The sequence below is a fragment of the Rosa rugosa genome, chromosome 6 (genome assembly GCF_958449725.1).
Source record: "Rosa rugosa chromosome 6, drRosRugo1.1, whole genome shotgun sequence".
In the NCBI taxonomy this organism is placed as follows: Eukaryota; Viridiplantae; Streptophyta; class Magnoliopsida; order Rosales; family Rosaceae; genus Rosa; species Rosa rugosa.
In genome coordinates this window covers 36,850,392-36,873,268 of record NC_084825.1, presented here as the reverse complement: position 1 = coordinate 36,873,268, position 22,877 = coordinate 36,850,392, and the positions used below count along the sequence as shown (strand labels likewise).

At 40.3% G+C, this 22,877-nt stretch overlaps 1 protein-coding gene and 2 long non-coding RNA genes across 7 annotated transcripts; all 3 read left to right on the top strand.

The window, feature by feature from the left end:
- Positions 1-418: 418 nt before the first annotated feature.
- On the top strand, positions 419-7,513 carry LOC133716709 (heat shock protein 90-5, chloroplastic-like). The gene is made up of 8 exons (XM_062143382.1): positions 419-426; positions 525-650; positions 750-840; positions 935-1,018; positions 1,146-1,289; positions 1,445-1,461; positions 5,975-6,218; positions 7,352-7,513. Exons 1-8 carry the CDS (start codon positions 419-421, stop codon positions 7,511-7,513), a joined length of 876 nt encoding a protein of 291 aa, XP_061999366.1.
- Positions 7,514-9,132: 1,619 nt separating this feature from the next.
- Positions 9,133-12,654, top strand: LOC133717970 (uncharacterized). 4 transcript variants are annotated; one of them, XR_009850050.1, is made up of 5 exons: positions 9,133-9,246; positions 9,811-9,894; positions 10,023-10,797; positions 11,708-11,863; positions 12,414-12,654. It is a non-coding gene; the product is annotated as an uncharacterized LOC133717970 (long non-coding RNA). The 4 variants fall into 4 exon arrangements; XR_009850051.1 differs by having other exon boundaries at positions 9,156-9,894; positions 10,023-10,190; positions 10,632-10,797; XR_009850049.1 differs by having other exon boundaries at positions 9,168-9,246; positions 9,335-9,894.
- Positions 12,655-16,100: 3,446 nt separating this feature from the next.
- Positions 16,101-17,630, top strand: LOC133717940 (uncharacterized). 2 transcript variants are annotated; one of them, XR_009850040.1, is made up of 4 exons: positions 16,101-16,202; positions 16,629-16,676; positions 16,754-16,992; positions 17,361-17,630. It is a non-coding gene; the product is annotated as an uncharacterized LOC133717940 (long non-coding RNA). The 2 variants fall into 2 exon arrangements; XR_009850041.1 differs by lacking the exon at positions 16,101-16,202 and adding an exon at positions 16,256-16,333.
- The last annotated feature ends 5,247 nt before the right edge of the window (positions 17,631-22,877 follow it).

The window sequence follows — 22,877 nt, the reverse complement described above, 5'->3', positions numbered from 1 at the left end:
ACTGTTCGCTGCGATGCTGCGGTGCCGAGAAAGAGGTCGCCGATACGCCCGGTGAGGAATTCCAGTACCAAGCTGAGGTGGGTTTCTCTCTGTTTCTACTAAAGTTTGGTTTTTTTGGGGTTCTGACTCAATTGGGTTCTGACTTTTAGATGATTTGTGGTGTTATTGTTATATGGGCAATCAAAATGGATGCATTGGGTTTAAATTATGGGGACTTTACTCATAGTTGGGACTGTTTACCGTTTTCATTTTCATTTTTTTTTTTTTTTTGCTTTTGAGATTTTACTTTATCAGTTTTGAATTGAAAGCTGAGGACTTTGAAACTAATTACAGGTCAGTCGGCTAATGGATTTGATAGTGCACAGTCTATACAGCCACAAGAAGGTGTTCCTTAGGGAGCGTGTTAGGTAAGCTGAATATGCATATGCATCGATTAATTTGTGGCATAGATAGAATTTGAATGGAATAATATGTGCATTATGGTTTTTGTTGATATGCTAACTTGTTTTGTTATAATGCTCTAGTAATGCAAGTGATGCTTTGGACAAGTTGAGATTTTTGAGTGTGACTGAGCCCTCGCTGCTTGGAGATGCTGTTGAGCTGCAGATACGCATCAAACCCGACCCAGAGAATGGGACTATCACTATAACGTATGTTGCTGCTAATTTTTTTTTAAGTTGATTGTTAAGTTTGTTTTGTTCCTTGATGGATTAGTGGAGATGATTGACATGTTGGTGTCTGAATTTTAGGGATGCTATTGGGATGACGAAGGAGGAACTCATTGACTGCCTTGGTACCATTGCTCAGAGTGGTACTTCAAAATTCTTGACGGCTCTGAAGGTCTCTCTCATAATGCATTGTTTTGCAGTCTACTGAATCTTGTTTTTGTTTATTGATGCTTTTGAATCTGATCTTTGTGCTTATATCTTGTTAGGAAAATAAGGATCTTGGTGCAGACAACGGTTTGATTGGTCAATTTGGTGTTGGGTTCTATTCTGCTTTTCTTGTTGCTGACAAGGTGCAATTTTGGTTTCACACTTTTTTTAGTCTTATGCCTTGTAAAAACTATCTGCTCATAGTTGAGCTTCTAGTCTGGATGACTGTCTTGAGCAGTTGCTAATTATTTTACATATTGTGTAAATCAGGTAGTTGTTTCTACAAAAAGCCCAAAATCAGACAAGCAATACGTCTGGGAATCAGCTGCTGAGAGTAGCTCTTATGTGATTAGGGTAGAAACTGATCCAGAAAATATCATTAGCCGTGGGACGCAGATCAAACTATATTTAAGGGTACCTTACCTCCTTCATTTCTCATTTCATGACATTTGGTCATTTTGCATGTGCCTGTGTTGTTTGTTGGCCAATGAATGTGTGTCCAGCTATTTGTTCAATTATTTTTTTCAACACTATGTCTGGATGGCCATCTTATATTTTTCTTCTTGCAGCCGGATGACAAGTATGAGTTTGTCACGCCCCGAATTTTGAATAACCAATTCAAATCCGAAACATGAATAAACAATTAATACAAATAACGTTCTGAATTTTTTTCTCAGAAACAAACACACCACTCGCCACTCAACACAAAACTCGAAAACCTCGAGTTAATTATTACAATTCACTCTTACAAAGTAAAATTGTAAAGCTCTAAATGAGCATAACAAACCTCACAATATAATGCTGTAATTCACATAACACTACTCTAAGCTGCCCGATCACCGTCCTGGTTCTCCTGACCTGCAGGGTTATCCGCTACACCGTTTGAATAGTGTACCGGGATTGCAACAACACAAAACCCGGTAAGCTTTTGACAGCCCGTATGAGTAAAAAGAAAGAACTGTTGATTTATTAAATTTCAGTTCAAGTAAAATTCAACAGTATTACGTCTGCAAAGAGACATCAAACCACTCATGTAAAACCACAAGGAATACATTTTCACAATCCTCAAATCACAATACACCACACTGGTCCTGCAAAAACCCAACCCACATAACACCACTTTGGTCCATCCCAACAGCACGTTAGAGCTCTAACCACATCGCTACCAGTCACCTTGGCCTAGGTGCAAGTAATGCGACATACTTCGGTTAATAATAAACCGTCGCGCTTTGGACATCCCCGTCCTCAGCACCATATACTTCGGTTAATAATAAACCGTCGCGCTTTGGACATCCCCGTCCTCAGCACACAACTTCGGTTAATAATAAACCGTCGCACCTTGGACATCCCCGTCCTCAGCACACAAACACTCCGGTTATCCTTAACCGTCGAACTTCAGACACCTCATCCTCAGAACCCTACATTCTCTAACTCTATACATCCTCCAATGTAAATCATGAATATTAACAAGAACTCATCAATCATGTTCATCACATATAATTATGGTAAGTCACATGTCAATTCATAATAATTTAATCATCCCAATTCCACACTCTTCAATGTCACACCATTCACATATAATCACGTAAGTATATATATACGTAATTATCCGCTCAGGGATAATCACTAATACCAACTATAGTTCACATGCAATAAAACCGAGAAATTCATTTGTATAGTAAAAATCATTTTACTTACCCATGGACCGTAGTTGATCAAGTCCATATGATTTTAAAACAAATATTTATTCCATAAATATTTTCACGCAATTACGACAAAATAAGGTAATTAAATTTATTCGGTTCGTAATATGAACCACGTGAGGTTTACTCACCTCTAAATTCCCGCTGCGTCTTCTTAACAGCTCAAAATACAATTTCACGAATCGTCCGCCAAATCAAACTGTCGATCACCTAATCAAACATGACCTTAACTTAGCCAATAACTCAAAAACAAAATCAAACGACAATCCAACGGTCGGATTGAAATTAAATGATGATCCAACGGTCGGATCCTCACGGATCGCCTTCCTAATCACTGTTTTGCATTTATACGAAGATCCAACGGTCGGATCTTCGCCCATGACCACACAAAGCCGCTGGGACAGTCATAAGATCATCATATCAAAACTACAAGTCCATCTGACGGTCCTAACTTCACATATCATGAATCAAACGATCGAAATCGATCGAAACGTAAAAATTCATAACTTAATCATATGATATCCAAAAATTGCGTATAATATATCAAAATGATCGTATTGAAATATAGAATCTGAAAATGTACAGAAACCATATTTTTGACCCCCGGAGGTGGCCGGAAAGGGCCGCCGGAGTTAGGGACAGAGCCGCCGCCGACCACCGCCAATGGTGTCGGGGCCAGGCTGCTCCGCTTCGTCTCATCATGCCTAATGATTTTCTTAACTAGCATGTAAGCTGAAGATGACCGGAAGGGATAGAAATTACCTCAAACCAGTCGGGTTGGCTGGAAAAAACCCCAGAAACCGGCGAGCTCCTAGTTCGACGTAAAAACTGCAACTTCAGGCCTCGATTCCTTCTGGAGAGTTGTTAAGAAAATCAAGGCGAACTCAGTGGTTCAAAAATCAATCAAAACGATGCACTACAGCTCGAGATATCACGATCGAAAGGTTTTGGTTTTCGATCGAAAACCGGTCGAGCTCCGACGAACGTGAAACCGGTCACTCCAGGTGCGATCCTTCTAGTATGATGATCAGCAGGTTGAGGCGAGTTCATAGAGCTAAGGATCGAAAGTTTTGGTGGCCGGAGCTAGGAGAAAACCGGCGTTGACTAAAATCGAACTCAAATCGGACCGGGCTTGCCGCCGCCGCTACAGGCCGCGCCACCGTGCAAGGCTGCCACAGACAGGTGCGCAAGGACCATACGAAGCCAATGGAAGAAGTTTGGTGAGGATCGGTGGCCGGAGGAGGAAGAAATAGCCGGAAGAAAATCGAAGGCGATTTCCGGTCGGGGGAGGGGCTGCAGCTCAATTTCCATTTTTGGAAGTTTCTGAAATTATTTTCGGAAATTTCCGAAAATGGAAGATTTATACTAAATTGGAAACTTTTTCAAAAAATCATAACTAATTCATACGAACTCCGATTTTTGCGTTCTACATATGCACGCGATCGTATCGACGAGCTCTACAACTTTCATGAAGGGAGTTTTCCCAAGTTCCATACATATAAAAAGTCGATTTTCGCGTGCCCCTAAATAACGTACGTTTTCGAAAATTAATCGTTCGAACTAATTCCACAACTTCTCCGAGCCTCGTACTCGCTCCCACTATTGTGAAATCATTTCTAAAAATCCACGGAAATTAATTTGGATTTTTTTTCGGGGTATTACAATCTACCCTCCTTAAAGAAATTTCGTCCCGAAATTTGAGCGTAAGTCAATCCCTCTTGATTAAGGTTGACCTAACCACAGAATCTCCATCTTTTCCAAATCTGTAGTAATCTACAAAGCCTCAGCCCTTTGTATAAAAATACATTTCTATGGCCACTAAATCCTTTCATCACAAACGTAAACTCACACAACAACTGTTCAACAACACTCCACATCAAATACACAAAATCGTCACATGGATCATCTCATAGATCCTCACATAGATCTTCACATAGATCATCACTCTGTACTGGCATACAAGCACAGTAAACACTCCCACAAAGTGTTTCGCTACTCAATTAGCATCACGGTAAATCTCCATAGTAAAACTTAAGCATGCACCACTCTTCACAACCATAGAGATGCATCACACAAAACAAATCATCCCCAAAAGCACGCCAATAAATTATGTCACCCAGTGATGATGACTTGGGCTTGCTCAATCCTTGGGCTAAGCACTAGGGCTAGCAGTTTGGGCCAAAGAAACTGAACCAACTGCTATTCGAATCGGCCCAAACCAATTTGGGCTGAAAACTCGGCCCACCAACCTTCGGCTCGACTCGGCTACAGTATGAAGCTTTACATACTGTCATGTATACTGTACAGTCCGTATATACATCCGTATTCCGAGCATATACACGATCCAAAAAAAGAAAATTTTTTGTAGGAGGCAAGGTTCGAACCTCAGACCTCTTGTTCAAGAACTTCGCTCTCAACCACTCGAGCACAAGCTGCTCTCATTGTTATCCATACAAATCCTTTTATTTAAACCAAACTGTTTCAACAATCCGGCCCAAAATTACTCCAAAACTATTTCAGAAATCCAGCCCATCGGGCCTCCACCCACAACTACAGTGAGGGCATTGATCCGAGACAAGCCTTGCACGGTCCACCTGCCACGACTTATCTTTTCCGTGCTTTACGGAAATCAGATTCACTTTCGGCTAAAGCTTGCCTGGCACAGCACCTCGAGATTCGTTCGGTTCCCTCACGCGCCCTCCACGCGTCAACAACTTTTCCGTGTTTTAGGGCGACTTTAATCCAACGCGTAGTTTGAATCTCTGAGATTGTCCATCCAACGGTGGAGATTTGTACGCCTTGTTCCTTAAATAGGTGTATTCTGGGGAAGAGACTGTTCACACAAAAGAAAAGAAAATTTCCCCAGAGTTTTAGCCATTCTCTCTCAATTCTCTTCTTCCATCCGATAACTCAAATCTCTTCTTCCATCTGATAAACTCAAATCCCCAACACCATTTCATCACTTCGATCCTTCTAACAGCAATCTCTCTTAAACACTCATCATCACCGTTCTTCAATTCTCTCCTTCTCTTTCCTCATGGTTCGAACCAAGGTTACCTCTCGCATGGGCGTCAATCAACGCCGCATTCTCTCTCTAGAAGAAGAAGGTCGTCAAGCGGCCACTCGCGCTGGCCTCACTCGTCCTGGGGACCATCGTCCTATACGTGAGCGTAGCCGCAGTCCCCCTCCTCTGCCTCGTCGCTCTCCCAGACTACATCCTAGCGAGTCCCCTTCCTCCTCGGCTGCTCGAGCTTCTCGACCTGTGGCCACCCTGGAAAGCTTGTCTGACTCAATTGATGCTCTGCGTTCCTCTCTCCGTGATGGTATTACGGTGACGGATTGGCGAGTCACATGCATGATCGATTACATCTCTGACCTGAACTCTTCTTTGATCAGCTGTCAGACCGCCATGAACAAGCTTGCTCAGGAGGTCAATAACATGCAAGGTCATCCTCCTGGGTTTCCTTGCAAGGACGTTGCTGCGTCACTCCATAAGGACCCTCCTCCTGAGGCTGAAACCAGCAAGAGGGCCGCCACTCGCCCGCGCACCGCTCCTCATGTTCCTTGGGAAGCTCTTGACTCAACCAGTAGTGACTCAACTAGTAGTGACTCGCAGGGCAGTGAAGAGGTCGATGATCAAGTCACCAAACTCAGGGAGGAGATTGCTGAGCTTTCCCAATCAAAGGGGAAGAAGTAAAAACAATTCATCATTTAATTATTGTATTTCTTTTTCTGCATTTTTACTTTCGTTGGACAATAACTTTATTTTGCTTCTGGTTTGTAATAAGACTGAATGAATGTGGTAGTCTTTTCTTTAAAACAAACCAACAACGACACCAAGGGTCGAACCTTGGTCACTCCTTGCTCTTTCAAAACCTTCGCCAACTCTGCTGCACGCCTCTTTCATAATGATATATCACAAACAATCAATCAAAACCTAACAATCAATTAAGTCACACAGAAGTCTAGCTAGCATCATCTGAGTCAAACCAAACACAAAACAATTTCGTCGCTAGAGTCAGGGATTAATAAAGCTAAACACTTCCTATTCAAAAACATCTATAGAGCGCCAAACTTAACACCTCTTACACTCGTGATCTTTAGAACTAGAACACTAACATATCCTTAGTACTAAATCTCATCATGGTCATGCTTCACCTTAAAGATGAGATATAACTATATTCTTCTTCTTCTCCACGTTCGTACGTCATGTCTTAGTAGGTATCCCTAATCTCGATCCATGGAGAAGTACTAGCTCTAACGAATCTCCACTCAAGTAAACTCTCACCTTGAACTTCAACTCCTTAAGTTTAGTTGGTGTCATCCAATAAGGCGCCATTAATATGGGTATCAAACCTAGTATCACCTCGATAACAAACTCCACTACCCTCCTTAGAGGTAACATAAGTATTTCCATATTTACATCACTAAGCTCGAAAACCACAACAATCTCTTCCCTAACCGCAACACTACTCACAAGCTCCACATAAGTCAAGAATCCTATTCAATGGCTAACACCCTAACCAAAACAAGTTCTATTAAATGGTTACGTCATGCTAAAGGGAAGTATCCAGCCCCAGCTGAGACTTTATGGTCAACTCTTTGCATCCATTTGTCTCCTAAACCAATATAGTCTTGAGAATTTTGTCTCATAATCTCTCACACTCCTATCATCTTGAGTTCGTGAAATCAATTCTCCTTCCAACTACTCCTAGATTCTCAATCTCTTTCACGACTTCAAACCGAGAATAACATCCATCACATCAACTACAGGTGGAACAGGCAACTCAACCTCTGAAGCCTCCACCTCATCATCAACTGTCTACATATAAGGATCCTGTCCCTACACAAAACCCTATCACGATATCAATGGATCGTCTAATCCCTGCTTACAGGTGTCCTACCACTTTAGAATACAATCAAGATAAGGTCTAGCTTTATCTAGCCCCCAAAAAATACTTTATCACACAAACTACCACTAAAGCACTACAAGCACTGCCACAAAGGCTGCCATATGCACAAGTCTTCTATAGACATCAGGAAAAACCCATACTTTTACTCATAACGTTTCCTTCTAAAAGCTCATCACGTAGTGTATATAGAATCACCACACAACCTTCTTAGTCTACACTAAGAATTCAATCTCACACAAAGTCAGCATAGTTGCCTCAGAGTCACTTAAAACACATCACCCATGCCAATTACCAAAACCCCACTAAGACATCTCGTTACAAAACAAGATATCTATTATTTGACATGTACATCTCATCCAAAAACATATGTACGTCCAACTTAAGAAGACAAACTTTCTATCCATTAATACTCGTATCCACACTAGGTACGTGCATAGGTCCACATCATGCCTTCAACCAAACACTTCAACATCCAAAAGAAACTCATTTCCATAAACAATCCTCACCGACTCATCAGAGTTAAATCCGGAGGTTTCCATTCCTCGAAGATTGCAACTCACGGAAGCAAAACTTATTCTAAAACGAACCTACCAGGCCATTCTACCGTCCTACGGACTTACACACTGTCTAGACCCCATACTAAGACATACCCAATGATTATACCAGTACCGAAGAGTATATGATGGGGATCCGCTGCAGACGGGCCATCACTCGGGGAGTACTGATTATCACCAAATATGCACCTTACGCTCTGATACCAAACTGTCACGCCCCGAATTTTGAATAACCAATTCAAATCCGAAACATGAATAAACAATTAATACAAATAACGTTCTGAATTTTTTTCTCAGAAACAAACACACCACTCGCCACTCAACACAAAACTCGAAAACCTCGAGTTAATTATTACAATTCACTCTTACAAAGTAAAATTGTCACTACTAGAAATCTGTTCATTTACATCACATCATTTAAATCGGTTAGACTTGCACATGATGTAAAAAAGTAAGTTAACATCGTTTTAGAAAAATACCGATTTAAATGTATACCATTAACATCAGTTCTTAAAATGACCGGTGTTAAAAGTTTTATTTGAAAATTTGCGGGAACCTCATTTTCGTGGACGCGCTAAGTGTTTTAATGAATTCAAGGACGCGGGGACGAAAACTTAAAATTTTCACACTTAAAAAAAAAAAAGCACTCGGCCCGACCCCAAAACTTTCTCACTTTGCCTCAAGCCCTAATATCCATTCTCAACCCCAGCATCACAAACTCGAGCTCCTAATCAACTTCACGAACCTTCCTCCTCCATTCTCCGCCGGAATCTGAAGAGCCGAAAGCCCGACCTCGATCTGAAATTGAAGTAACAACTTTGAATCCTGAGCCGGCCTCGATCTGAGATTGGCAGAGTTGAAGAAATTGAAGAGGCTCGCTCTGGTCTTCTCCGCCCTCTGCTCCACTCTCCTCCTCGGCCGAATCCGTCGGCGATAGGCTCTTCATCTCACCTTTCCACTACTCCCGATCTTACGCAACCACCCAAACATTTCACCAAGACAAAAAAAAAGGCCGCAAAAAGTGGTTCATTCTACCTCCGTTCACTGCCACCGTAAACGGCACCGCTTTGGGACGAGAGCTCTCAGAGATGTGTATATTAAACCCTCCACCTCCTCAGCTACGACGGCGCTTAAATGGGTCACCAGGTGCTGCCCCGAGATTCCCAGAAGCCTTGTTCAGAAGCTCTTTCGCTTAAGACAGGTTAAAGTCTTTTGAAGTTTCATTACATTTTGGAAATGGGTTCTTGAATGGTGATTGGAAAGTGGTTTGCTTTGATTATTTATCACAGGTTCGAAGAGAAGCATCTGACATGGATCAATGTGTTAAGGGTATCTGAAATTTGTATTAACTTTTGTTTTGTTTTGTAATGGACTAATGGGTAGAGCTCAGAGCTTTTGTTGCAATTATATGGGGTAGTTTTGTTTCTGATTTCGATTTTCGTGAAGGTGGGGGCTAAAGACTTGATGAACTTAGAAGATCGAATATGTCTTCCTATTTCTGTGAAAGAGTTCCCTGATGATAAATAAGAAGAGGGACATTATAGTGAAGAAGAAGTAAAGTTTATTCGTAGCCTTGTGTTGTATAAGGTTCATAACTGTGGTCTCTATCGCTTGTGTGCATGTTAAGCTAGTTATCTTGCTTACACATGTTATTTGCAATTTTTTGTTTATTAATATGCAGATTCTGTTGTTCCTTGTCTATTGAAATTGCCGGCACTGTGTTATAGAGTAAATAAAGTGAGATTCATCTCTATTTATGTTTCAGTTTTACTTGGATTTGGGTTTAGGAGCAGGATGACAAGAAGGCCCCTGACTCTGCTGCTAAAGTCAAAGGCGAATCAGCCAAGAAGTAAGTTTCTGATCTCAAGATTCTTCAACTATTTCTGGCTGGTTGATTTTGAATTGGAAATTTGATCATAATATCTGATTGTATGAGTGATCTGTGAGTCTAATTTGTTTATTATTGGTTTTCTGCAGGGGATATGTTGGAATTCACATCTCAGGATTCAGAGATATCCTTTTAAAGCCGGAGCTTGTACGCCCGATTGTGGACTCAATATTTGAGCATCCTTTTGAAGGTATACTATTGAATTCAATCTTCCCCGGCGACGGTATGGCCCCGAGATTGCCGAGTCCGTCAAACAGGTCCCTTTTTTATCCTTATTCACTATATGCTCTTCAATTTCCCTTTACGACTGGTTTATTTTGCATCGGAGTTGTGGATGATTGTATGTTTGTGTACGCATCTGTGTATAGTTAGCTATATACACTCACTCGCACTCAATGAAACTCTGTAAGGTAAGGGTGATGCCCATTACTTATAAAGATTAGATACAGAAAGCCAGAACTGTTACTATCTCTAAACTGTTGGTACTCTTTTGAATCTTTTTAGAACTGCATTTCTCATTGTAGTCACTGAAGTGTTATACTCTTGCATGCTTATTGAATGTAATGCTTGTTGCAAGAGTTGCTTCAATTTTAAATCAATGTTTGACGCCAAATTCCAAATTTCAAACCCCTTGAATCATTTTTTCAGCTTTTGTTTTTGTTTTGGGTTTTTTCTCTGCTAACTTTGACTGTCAACAGTGGGATTTTGTTTGTTTTGGGTTTATGGGTTTTGTTGGGTTGCTTTTGTTATGAGCAATGGGGGACTCAGGTGGAAAAGTGAGGTTGGTTCAGTGCCCAAAGTGTGAGAATCTTCTTCCTGAGCTAGCTGATTACTCTATGTATCAGTGTGGTGCTGTTCTTAGAGGTATGCTTTCTTCTTCTTTTTGATTCAAATTTTTTTTTTTTTGGGCTTTCTGTTTTTGTTTGTGAGAAACTTCAGGGAAAGATGGGATTTTAGTGTTGAAACTTTTACAATTACCAAATTAGGGAGTCTCTTTATGATGGTGATACTTGTGATTCTTGTAGAAATTTGTGTTTGATTTATGAGAAGGTTAGGAACCCAAATGAGATCAGGGTTTTTGGTCTTGAAATTTGGTATGGTATAAACCTCAAAAACACACACCAACGCAAAAAGGACTAATGAATTGGATTTGTGGGGCTGAGTTTTTTATAGCTGAAAAAATGCAACTTGCAAAGTTCATAACTCAATAACATTCTATTTCCTGTAGTGTTTTCTGCAGCCAAAATAAAGCAAATTTTTTGTTTATTTTTGAAAGAATTTGCTCTTTTCGGGATCAGACAACTAACCTTGCCTATAAGGGCGTTGTTTCGGTTTACCCTCCCATTGTTTTGTATTTTGGAATCAAATTTTAAAATTTGGGCCAAGAACAACAAGGTCAGTAAGAAGGCTTCATGCTTGTCTTTCTATGATGGAAAAACATGTGGTGAAGTGGGAAGGGGGATCATTTGTAAGATTAAGCTTGTCATGTTGTTATTATAAGCATGGTGGAAACTATTTTTTCTTTTCTCGGTAACAAATACACACACACACACTATATATATATATTTATGTTATATTTCTATTATAATTTTTGTCTACTAGTGTTTATGCCATAAGAAAGCACGCAGTTCACATATCTCAAGTTAATTTGTGTGCCTACTTGTGTGTTCCTGTGGTGTGGGGATGTGGGTGCATGCATCTTTATTTTTTAGTTTATGTCTCCCTTGTACTACATGTACATTTTTGTCGCACTAATATTGCATTTCTTGAACAGTACAAGGATTACAGATTGTGACTGGGATTACAGATGGATGGAGTACCCAGCTCATGCAAGAACTTCGAGAAATCCCTTGGATCAGTCGTTGGCTACATATGGAGACCATTCAGTCATGCGCACTTTAATTTGCTGTTAGTTTTCTCCAGCATATAGGTAATTTTAAGTGTTGTATTCTAGTCCTATATTTTGAATTTGGCTTAACATGTGTGTGAATTCCCAAAATGCAAAGTGATACTGTCTTGAGTCTGTGCAGTACAATAGACCTTGTAAATACAAAGTTGAGTGTGCTCAGGCTTTACTTGTTCAAAAATGTTGTCACTGAGCACTGAGCTCAGAGCTAATGATTAATGAGCTGCAGCAATATATTTATATGCTTCATGTCATGTTCCAGACGCAGTATTCTGGTTTTGGTTCTCTGTTATGCTATTTGAGCTACTTCAATTCTTGTTTTTCATAGGCTGTGTGCATTGTGCTGTGAATTTTTCCAGTAATTTTATCTGGTTTAAGCATTTCAATCACAGAGTTTGCCCATTTTGTTGTGTTCAGTTCATGTTTTTGCTTGTTCTGATTTCCTAATACTCTGATATTATTTGGACCATTTCAATTTTCCAGACCTATAGTAGTTGATCAAACTGTAATTCTGCCGTGTATAGAAGTTGGTTTAGTTACTAATGATTCTGCTGTTTCTTTGGTTTTGTTCTAGGTTAAGATATGGAATATTCAGGAAAAGAAATGTACTGCAGTTCTGATGGGGCACACTTAGTATGAAATCTTTGAGTTTGGCGTACCCATGCAACTCTTTATCTTGACTGAAAATGTGACTAATCTTTTAACTTGTTCATATGTTTCTACGCTAGCATTTTTAGGTTTGCAGTTTTATTTTGTGAATTATGTTGGATCATGAATTTGGACATAATTAATGGAATGCCTCAATTTTTAGATGATGTGCTTGAGTTAATATATTGAGAAATGTATTTCTTTTCCAAGTAGTAGCTAGATGCAAACTTTGCATGCAATCTCAATTTAGAGATTAGAAATCAGTACTAAAATAAAAATCGATGTCTCATGATTACCAACATATCGAAATGTGCCCACAAAATCGATGTACCTAAAACCAGTGCACATCGATTTATAAACACGAAAACGTAATCTATTGTCGACGTACAAATCACTTATTATAAAGTAAACCAATTTACCATGAAACACAGAACATTAGTTTTAAAAACCTGAAGTGATGTCTACGACGAAATAACACATTAGTTCATATCAAAAGAAGCGATGTACATAAAACCAGTAAACATCGTTTTACATGAACAAAAACGATGTCCCCTGTACAACAACACATCATTCTTAATAAAGTAACCGATGTTGCCTAAGGCCACATACATCGTCCTTAGGAAAATAAGGTGGCAAGATGCATGTAAAAATGGCCAAGAACAAACAATAGTTTTTGAACACTGATGTCTACGACAGTATTAGACATCATTTCTGAAATTGTAATCGATTTAAATGTTCACTTAGGTATTGTTCGAGATATATTTTACTAAGCATAAAATGTGAAAATATGAAGAATTAAATATAGTTAACATATAAGATTATGATGATTATAACGATTATACATCGATTTGTGTTTTAGAATCGATGTTGGTTGTTGTCTGGGACATCGGTTGAAAACGCGCTTATACTGATGTCTATACTTTTCTCTACACCCACTAAGACATCGGTCGAAAATTAGTTTAACATCGGTCCAGAACCGATGTCTATGAACAAAATTCTAGTAGTGTGTAAAGCTCTAAATGAGCATAACAAACCTCACAATATAATGCTGTAATTCACATAACACTACTCTAAGCTGCCCGATCACCGTCCTGGTTCTCCTGACCTGCAGGGTTATCCGCTACACCGTTTGAATAGTGTACCGGGATTGCAACAACACAAAACCCGGTAAGCTTTTGACAGCCCGTATGAGTAAAAAGAAAGAACTGTTGATTTATTAAATTTCAGTTCAAGTAAAATTCAACAGTATTACGTCTGCAAAGAGACATCAAACCACTCATGTAAAACCACAAGGAATACATTTTCACAATCCTCAAATCACAATACACCACACTGGTCCTGCAAAAACCCAACCCACATAACACCACTTTGGTCCATCCCAACAGCACGTTAGAGCTCTAACCACATCGCTACCAGTCACCTTGGCCTAGGTGCAAGTAATGCGACATACTTCGGTTAATAATAAACCGTCGCGCTTTGGACATCCCCGTCCTCAGCACCATATACTTCGGTTAATAATAAACCGTCGCGCTTTGGACATCCCCGTCCTCAGCACACAACTTCGGTTAATAATAAACCGTCGCACCTTGGACATCCCCGTCCTCAGCACACAAACACTCCGGTTATCCTTAACCGTCGAACTTCAGACACCTCATCCTCAGAACCCTACATTCTCTAACTCTATACATCCTCCAATGTAAATCATGAATATTAACAAGAACTCATCAATCATGTTCATCACATATAATTATGGTAAGTCACATGTCAATTCATAATAATTTAATCATCCCAATTCCACACTCTTCAATGTCACACCATTCACATATAATCACGTAAGTATATATATACGTAATTATCCGCTCAGGGATAATCACTAATACCAACTATAGTTCACATGCAATAAAACCGAGAAATTCATTTGTATAGTAAAAATCATTTTACTTACCCATGGACCGTAGTTGATCAAGTCCATATGATTTTAAAACAAATATTTATTCCATAAATATTTTCACGCAATTACGACAAAATAAGGTAATTAAATTTATTCGGTTCGTAATATGAACCACGTGAGGTTTACTCACCTCTAAATTCCCGCTGCGTCTTCTTAACAGCTCAAAATACAATTTCACGAATCGTCCGCCAAATCAAACTGTCGATCACCTAATCAAACATGACCTTAACTTAGCCAATAACTCAAAAACAAAATCAAACGACAATCCAACGGTCGGATTGAAATTAAATGATGATCCAACGGTCGGATCCTCACGGATCGCCTTCCTAATCACTGTTTTGCATTTATACGAAGATCCAACGGTCGGATCTTCGCCCATGACCACACAAAGCCGCTGGGACAGTCATAAGATCATCATATCAAAACTACAAGTCCATCTGACGGTCCTAACTTCACATATCATGAATCAAACGATCGAAATCGATCGAAACGTAAAAATTCATAACTTAATCATATGATATCCAAAAATTGCGTATAATATATCAAAATGATCGTATTGAAATATAGAATCTGAAAATGTACAGAAACCATATTTTTGACCCCCGGAGGTGGCCGGAAAGGGCCGCCGGAGTTAGGGACAGAGCCGCCGCCGACCACCGCCAATGGTGTCGGGGCCAGGCTGCTCCGCTTCGTCTCATCATGCCTAATGATTTTCTTAACTAGCATGTAAGCTGAAGATGACCGGAAGGGATAGAAATTACCTCAAACCAGTCGGGTTGGCCGGAAAAAACCCCAGAAACCGGCGAGCTCCTAGTTCGACGTAAAAACTGCAACTTCAGGCCTCGATTCCTTCTGGAGAGTTGTTAAGAAAATCAAGGCGAACTCAGTGGTTCAAAAATCAATCAAAACGATGCACTACAGCTCGAGATATCACGATCGAAAGGTTTTGGTTTTCGATCGAAAACCGGTCGAGCTCCGACGAACGTGAAACCGGTCACTCCAGGTGCGATCCTTCTAGTATGATGATCAGCAGGTTGAGGCGAGTTCATAGAGCTAAGGATCGAAAGTTTTGGTGGCCGGAGCTAGGAGAAAACCGGCGTTGACTAAAATCGAACTCAAATCGGACCGGGCTTGCCGCCGCCGCTACAGGCCGCGCCACCGTGCAAGGCTGCCACAGACAGGTGCGCAAGGACCATACGAAGCCAATGGAAGAAGTTTGGTGAGGATCGGTGGCCGGAGGAGGAAGAAATAGCCGGAAGAAAATCGAAGGCGATTTCCGGTCGGGGGAGGGGCTGCAGCTCAATTTCCATTTTTGGAAGTTTCTGAAATTATTTTCGGAAATTTCCGAAAATGGAAGATTTATACTAAATTGGAAACTTTTTCAAAAAATCATAACTAATTCATACGAACTCCGATTTTTGCGTTCTACATATGCACGCGATCGTATCGACGAGCTCTACAACTTTCATGAAGGGAGTTTTCCCAAATTCCATACATATAAAAAGTCGATTTTCGCGTGCCCCTAAATAACGTACGTTTTCGAAAATTAATCGTTCGAACTAATTCCACAACTTCTCCGAGCCTCGTACTCGCTCCCACTATTGTGAAATCATTTCTAAAAATCCACGGAAATTAATTTGGATTTTTTTTCGGGGTATTACAGAGTTCTCAGAGCCTGCCCGGATCCAGAGTTTGGTAAAGAATTACTCGCAATTTGTTTCTTTCCCCATCTACACGTGGCAAGAAAAGTCAAGGACTGTTGAGGTTTGTTTTCTTCTTGTAACAAACATTTTCCCCTCTATAAATATAGCAGATTTCAGAGTTTGGTGAAGAATTACTCGCAATTTGTTTCTTTCCCCATCTACACATGGCAACAAAAGTCAAGGACTGTTGAGGTTTGTTTTCTTCTTGTAACAAACGTTTTCCCCTCTATAAATATAGCAGATTTCATAGTTCCACTTTATTTTTCTTTCTAATGGTTAGATTGTTACTTCTTTTCTAGTTAAAAGTTGGTAATCAGAAAATTAATATTTCTTCAAAATGTTACTCTCTTGATAAGGTCTTCATTGTGTTGACCTTACAAAATAATCCTCAAGTTTGTGTATCTCTTTATAAAAATCATATGTACTCGTTCACTAAAAAATGAGTCAATTAGCATTTTCGCCAGTACTAAGTTCAAACTTTTGGCAGGTTGAAGAGGAGGAAGAACCAAAGGAAGGAGAAGAACCAAAGCCAGAGGTAATTGACATGCAATCTGAAGTGTAGGCAATGTTCTTAGAAAACATTGCATTGAGCTTTATGTACTTGTTTATCAGGGTGAGAAGAAAAAGAAGACTATAACTGAGAAGTATTGGGATTGGGAATTAGCCAATGAAACAAAGCCTATATGGGTGAGTAATGAGTTCCACAGTTGGTATTGATAGGACACAGAGGAAATGGAATGAACATGTTGCAGTCCTCTGATATCAGAACGAGAGGAATCAAAGAGAACTCAATCCTCTCTTTCAATATTGCTGCACAATTCCCAATTGATTTTGTTGATTTCGACGTTCAGGTAATTAACTAAGCATAATCTTTGTACTTCTTTTGGGTTCCCAATTTCTAAACAAAATCAAGAATCATGATGCACCTTCATGCATTTGGTCACAATTTGGTTTCTTAGTAGTATTGTTTTTACTGTAAAGAAGTGCAGATTGTGACACATTAATTCTGGTTAATTGACATACATTGCAGATTGATAGACATATATTGATTCCATCACTATAATCTGAATCAGAACATTAATTGTAAAGAAGTGCTTCTATTTGCTTATGATACATTAATTGCTGAATTAGAAGTTTAGCTACATGTGTTTTCCTTGAATGAAAGACACATGACAGACTAGATTTCATTGTTCTGTTTGTGTTTGTTTTGGTTATGCAGGTAAAAGTTGGCATCAAACATAATATGAAGATATTTAAAAGGCCACAGCATGGATCACTGACCATTTATCTTTTGCAATCAACAAAGACGATTCTAATCTAGGATGCTCCCTGTTAATCTAGAATGTTTTACATTTTAGGACGGTGATGATAAATTGTTGGTTTAATTAAGTTGTTTTTATACAGTATTGTTGCTGGCATATTAATTTACTTTTTGTAATGTGATATTGCAGTTTGTTATCTCTCTTTTCATCTCAATAAATTGTATAGATTTATATAGATTTTGAAATGGTATCGCAAAATTTACAGGAAAAAAAAAATCGGTGCAAATATTGTGCTGTAAATATATCCTACAACCACATTTACGGCGTGCTTCTGACATCAATTACGGCGTGTTTTCCTATTTCAAAATGAAATAAAAAAATCTCTAAACCCCTTTTACGGCGCTCATTGTTGTCTTTTACGGCGTGCTTTTGAGATCAATCACAGCATGCTTTTGATATCAATTACGGCGCACATATTTGGTCATTTACGGCGCGCTTTGTATTTGAAAATTGAAATTAAGAATCTCTAAAACCCTTTTACGGCGCTCTTTTATGTCTTTCACGGCGTGCTGGTAGGGTCTTTTACGGCGTTTTGGAAACACGCCGTAAAAGAGTTTTGTCTTTTACGGCATGTCCATTTACGGCGCATTTTTTTGTGCCGTAAAATGTCTTTTACGGCGCTCTTTGCGGGCCGTAAAAGACCATTTTTCTGGCAGTGTTACTTAGGTCAACTAAAAAAAATCAAGAATTTTCTCATTAGGCTCCGATACCCTTTACATTGTACAATACCAAATTGAAAAATAATGGCATGGAAAAACCTTTCCTAGCATTCAAACCTTTTAACATAGCCGATCGAGAACAGATTAAGAGGGTCCATTCCATCCAAATTCAATGCAATAAGTTTAGTGTCATTGTCTCTTTGCCTTGAAGCCTAAGGCAATGCCACATGCTGCTGGTATACCTCAACAAAGCTATTGGCCTTCCCTCCTTGACATTGGACTGGAATAGCCAGGAACAGATAGCATCCACATATATAGACATTTTCCTCTCCTTTCCCTCTCTTTACCCGGCAATTAAGAAATGAAGACTAGAAAAATCAACAATCCCATGTTATGGACTGAACTTGGTCTTGCTGTATGTAACTTTACTGTAACCACAGAGACAATAGTCGTCCTCCATCACATCGTCAATCACGGGTTGGAATTAAGCAAGCGAATAATCAAGTCAAGTCATCTTTTGGAAGGAAGCAATAGCTTCACCGATCTACAGTGGTTAGTTATCCTTCCTCTGAGCACTTCCTCATTTCCCTATCTGTTTAAGGAAAAAGAGATTTGAGAGAAATTGTAGAGAGAATTGTAATCATATTATTGAGAATAGGAGCCCTATATATAGGGATTACAAAGTACTAGTTCTAATGTTACAAGGAATACCAATCCGTGTAGGATTGGGAAATCTAGAACCTTCTCTCCTATTGCTACTCCTAGTTTGATAAGGCACACTAAGTCGATTTTCCTTCAACACTCCCCCTTGTGCCGCTCAAACTTGGTGGTGACGCTTCATCCGTTGCCTCGTTAAAAACCTTGCCAGGTAACAAAAACCCTGTGGGATAAAAATAACCCTGGTCGAAGGACAAAAAGAGCACAACACGTCCTTCACTCTTCGAGATCGAACATGTAGACATCATAACTCCCCCTGATGTCGATATCTCCCCCTGATTGCTACAATCGTGGGAGTTCGGATAACTTTCTCAATCCGATGCTCTTCACATGTTTCTCGAAGGTGGATTTAGGTAACGACTTAGTGAATAAGTCCGCTACATTATCCTCTGATCGGATTTGATTCACTTCAATCTTTAGAAGTGATTGTTGTTGCTGATTATAAAAGAACTTAGGCGATATATGCTTGGTGTTGTCGCCCTTGATGAAACCTAACTTCATTTGTTCAATACAAGCTGCATTATCCTCATAAATGCATGTAGGTTTATCTGTGGTAGACTTCAAACCACAACTTCCTTGAATATGTCTTATTATAGACCTTAGGCATATGCATTCACGCACGGCTTCATGTAGAGCAATAATCTCTGCATGATTTGAGGAAGTAGCAACAAGGGTCTGCTTTGTAGACCTCCAAGATATCGCAGTGCTTCCCATGGTAAAGACATAACCCGTTTGGGAGCGACCTTTGTGAGGGTCAGAGAGGTACCCTGCATCAGCAAATCCCATCAAAACATCATTGTCGTTTTGATGGAGGGGAATGGGGTGAGGCCGGCCACCCTTGGTGTTGGCGGCGGCGTTGGCGGCAATATGGCCGGCCACTTTGTCATGGTGGACGGTGGCTCCATGCCTAATGGGGTCCGATCCCATTCTTCTGTCATTCCTCTTCTCTCTGTAGGGATAAAATAGGCCCATATCAATCGTACCTCTTAGGTATCGAAAGATTGTCTTTACACCAATCCAATGGCGGCGTGTTGGCGCAAAGCTATGTCGAGCTAACAAGTTCACTGCGAATGAGATATCGGGTCTTGTGCATTGAGCTAAGTACAATAATGCGCCTATTGCACTTAAATAGGGCACTTCGGCCTCTAATGGTTCTTCGTCCTCATCCCTTGGACGAAACGGATCTTTTCCGGGCTCAAGACTACGACCAATCATGGGAGTACTCACAGGCTTTGCTTTATCTTCATTAAAGCGCCTTAGGATTTTCTGAGTATATGCAGACTGATGGATCAAAATCCCATCACTACGGTGCTCGAGTTCTAAACCGAGACAAAACCGTGTTTTCCCAAGATCTTTCATCTCAAATTCGGATTTCAAGTATTTAGCAGTTTCCTTCAACTCATCTAGAGTTCCAATTAGGTTCATGTCATCGACATAAACTGCTACGATTGCAAATCCGGAACTTGTTCTTTTAATGAACACGCATGGGCATATTTCATTGTTAATATATCCCTTCCCAATCAAGTAGTCATTTAGACGGTTATACCACATCCGTCCGGATTGTTTTAATCCATATAGTGAGCGTTTTAATCTTATTGAAAACGCGCTCCGTGGTTTAGAGCCACTTGATTTGGGTAATTGAAGTCCATCTGGGACCTTCATATATATCTCTGAATCTAGATCCCCATAGAGATATGCTGTAACCACATCCATAAGCTGCATGTCAAGTTTTTCGGAAACTACCAAACTGACAAGGTAGCGGAACGTTATAACGTCCATTACGGGAGAATATGTCTCCTCGTAGTCGATTCCAGGGCGTTGTGAGAAACCTTGCGCCACAAGGCGGGCTTTATATCTTACCACCTCATTTTTCTCATTACGCTTTCTAACAAAGACCCATTTATGGCCAACAGGCTTTACACTTGGGGGTGTCTGCGTTACAGGCCCAAATACCTGTCTCTTTGTTAGTGAATCCAATTCAACCTGGATCGCATCTTTCCATTTAGGCCAATCCGCTCTTCGTTGACATTCTTCAACAGAGTGAGGTTCGATATCATCATATTCTATGATTCCTTTTGCAACATGATATGCAAATGCATCATCAATTGCCATAGAATTTCTATCCATCATCTCATGTACACTAGTGTAATTTATGGAGATCTCTCTATTCTCTGGAGTTGGTTCTGACATTGGAGCGTCCCCCAATGATGTCTCTTGGACATAACCATAATCCGGAATATTCTCATGAGATGGATTATTCACATCGATGATTAATGGATTATTTTGTGCCAAACTCGCTTTCTTTCTTGGGCGAGAATCCATCGAACCTATGGGCCTCCCGCGCTTCCTGGCAGGAGCCGTGGGCCTAGCCACAACGTCACCATCACTAGGGACGTTGGCGCCATGCTCAAATGTCCTTGAGATGGCTTCATGTCCTCTGATTTTAGGGACATCAATCCTTGCAGGCACGTTTGCAGCAGGTATGTGTGATCTCGTCACTTTAGCGATATCAGAAAACGCATCAGGCATCGATTCTGCTACGTTCTGAAGATCGAGAATTCTCCGCACTTCAATTTCGGACTGTTCGGTTCGGGGATCAAGATGAGACAGAGTGGGGACAGACCACGACAATTCCTGTCGTTCCTGTTGAACATTGATGTTCTTATCTCCCCCTAACGATGGGAAGACTGTCTCATCGAAGTGACAATCCGCAAATCTAGCGGTAAAGAGATCGCCTGTCAAGGGTTCTATATAGCGGATAATCGTTGGAGAATCATATCCAACGTAGACGCCTAATCGTCGTTTAGGACCCATTTTGGTGCGCTGTGGCGGCGCAATAGGCACATATACTGCACACCCAAATATGCGTAAGTGTGAGACATTAGGCTCATACCCAGTCACCATCTGGGACGCAAAAAAAAAGGGTTGAGTGGCAGTAGGCCTCAAACGAATAAGCACAGCTGCATGCAATATTGCATAGCCCCAAGCAGAAATAGGGAGATTGGTGCGCATTACCAATGCCCTAGCGACCATTTATAGTCGTTTAATGGCGGCTTCTGCGAGACCATTTTGGGTGTGAACATGAGGAACTGGATGTTCAACTTCAATCCCAATGGACATGCAATAATCATCAAAAGTCTTTGATGTAAACTCCCCAGCATTGTCTAACCTTATAGACTTAATAGGATGATCAGGGTGGTGAGCCCTTAACTTAATAATCTGTGCTAGGAGTTTAGCAAATGCAGCGTTCCTAGTGGACAATAGCATGACATGTGACCAGCGTGTCGATGCATCAACCAACACCATAAAATATCGAAATGGTCCGCATGGTGGTTGAATAGGTCCACAAATATCACCTTGGATTCTTTGCAAGAATGGTATATTTTCTTTAGTGTCCTTTGCATAGGATGGTCTCGATCCTAATTTTGCTAAAGAGCCGGCTTTGCAGAACGAACGATGGGCTTTATAGACAACCAATGAGGATTTTGGTTTAGCCATGAAGTCACAATTGACTTTAGAAGTAGAAGGAGGAGTCAAACAATGATCCATGGCGTCAATGCCATGTTGTTGCCGTAGGGGGTAGACGGCGCCGGCCCTAAGTGGCCGGTCTTGCACAGTCTTGGCGCCGTGAGGCGCAGGTGCATCTCCTCGAACCAATTTTTGGTTTTTACTTCTCTTCGTTCTGAAGAATGGATGTCCGTGTGAAGTCTTTAATATACGGATCATCATATCACGACCTGGGTGTCCCAGACGGTCATGCCAAAGCCTATATGTGTCAAAATCCCATAAATCATATAACATGATTGGATTCAATTACTCGAATAGTGGTTGCATACAACTCACTAGATCGACACATAAGTTTCTCTAATACTCGTTTATGTCCGTAGTCATTAGAGGTGATGCAAAGGAACTCTTGTCCATTCTCACAATGTGTTTCCACATGAAAACCATTGGCTCTTATATCTTTGAAGTAATAAAGTTCGAAAAATATGTCCATGACATGAGATAAAATAAATCGATACTTTATTAATAATAGCC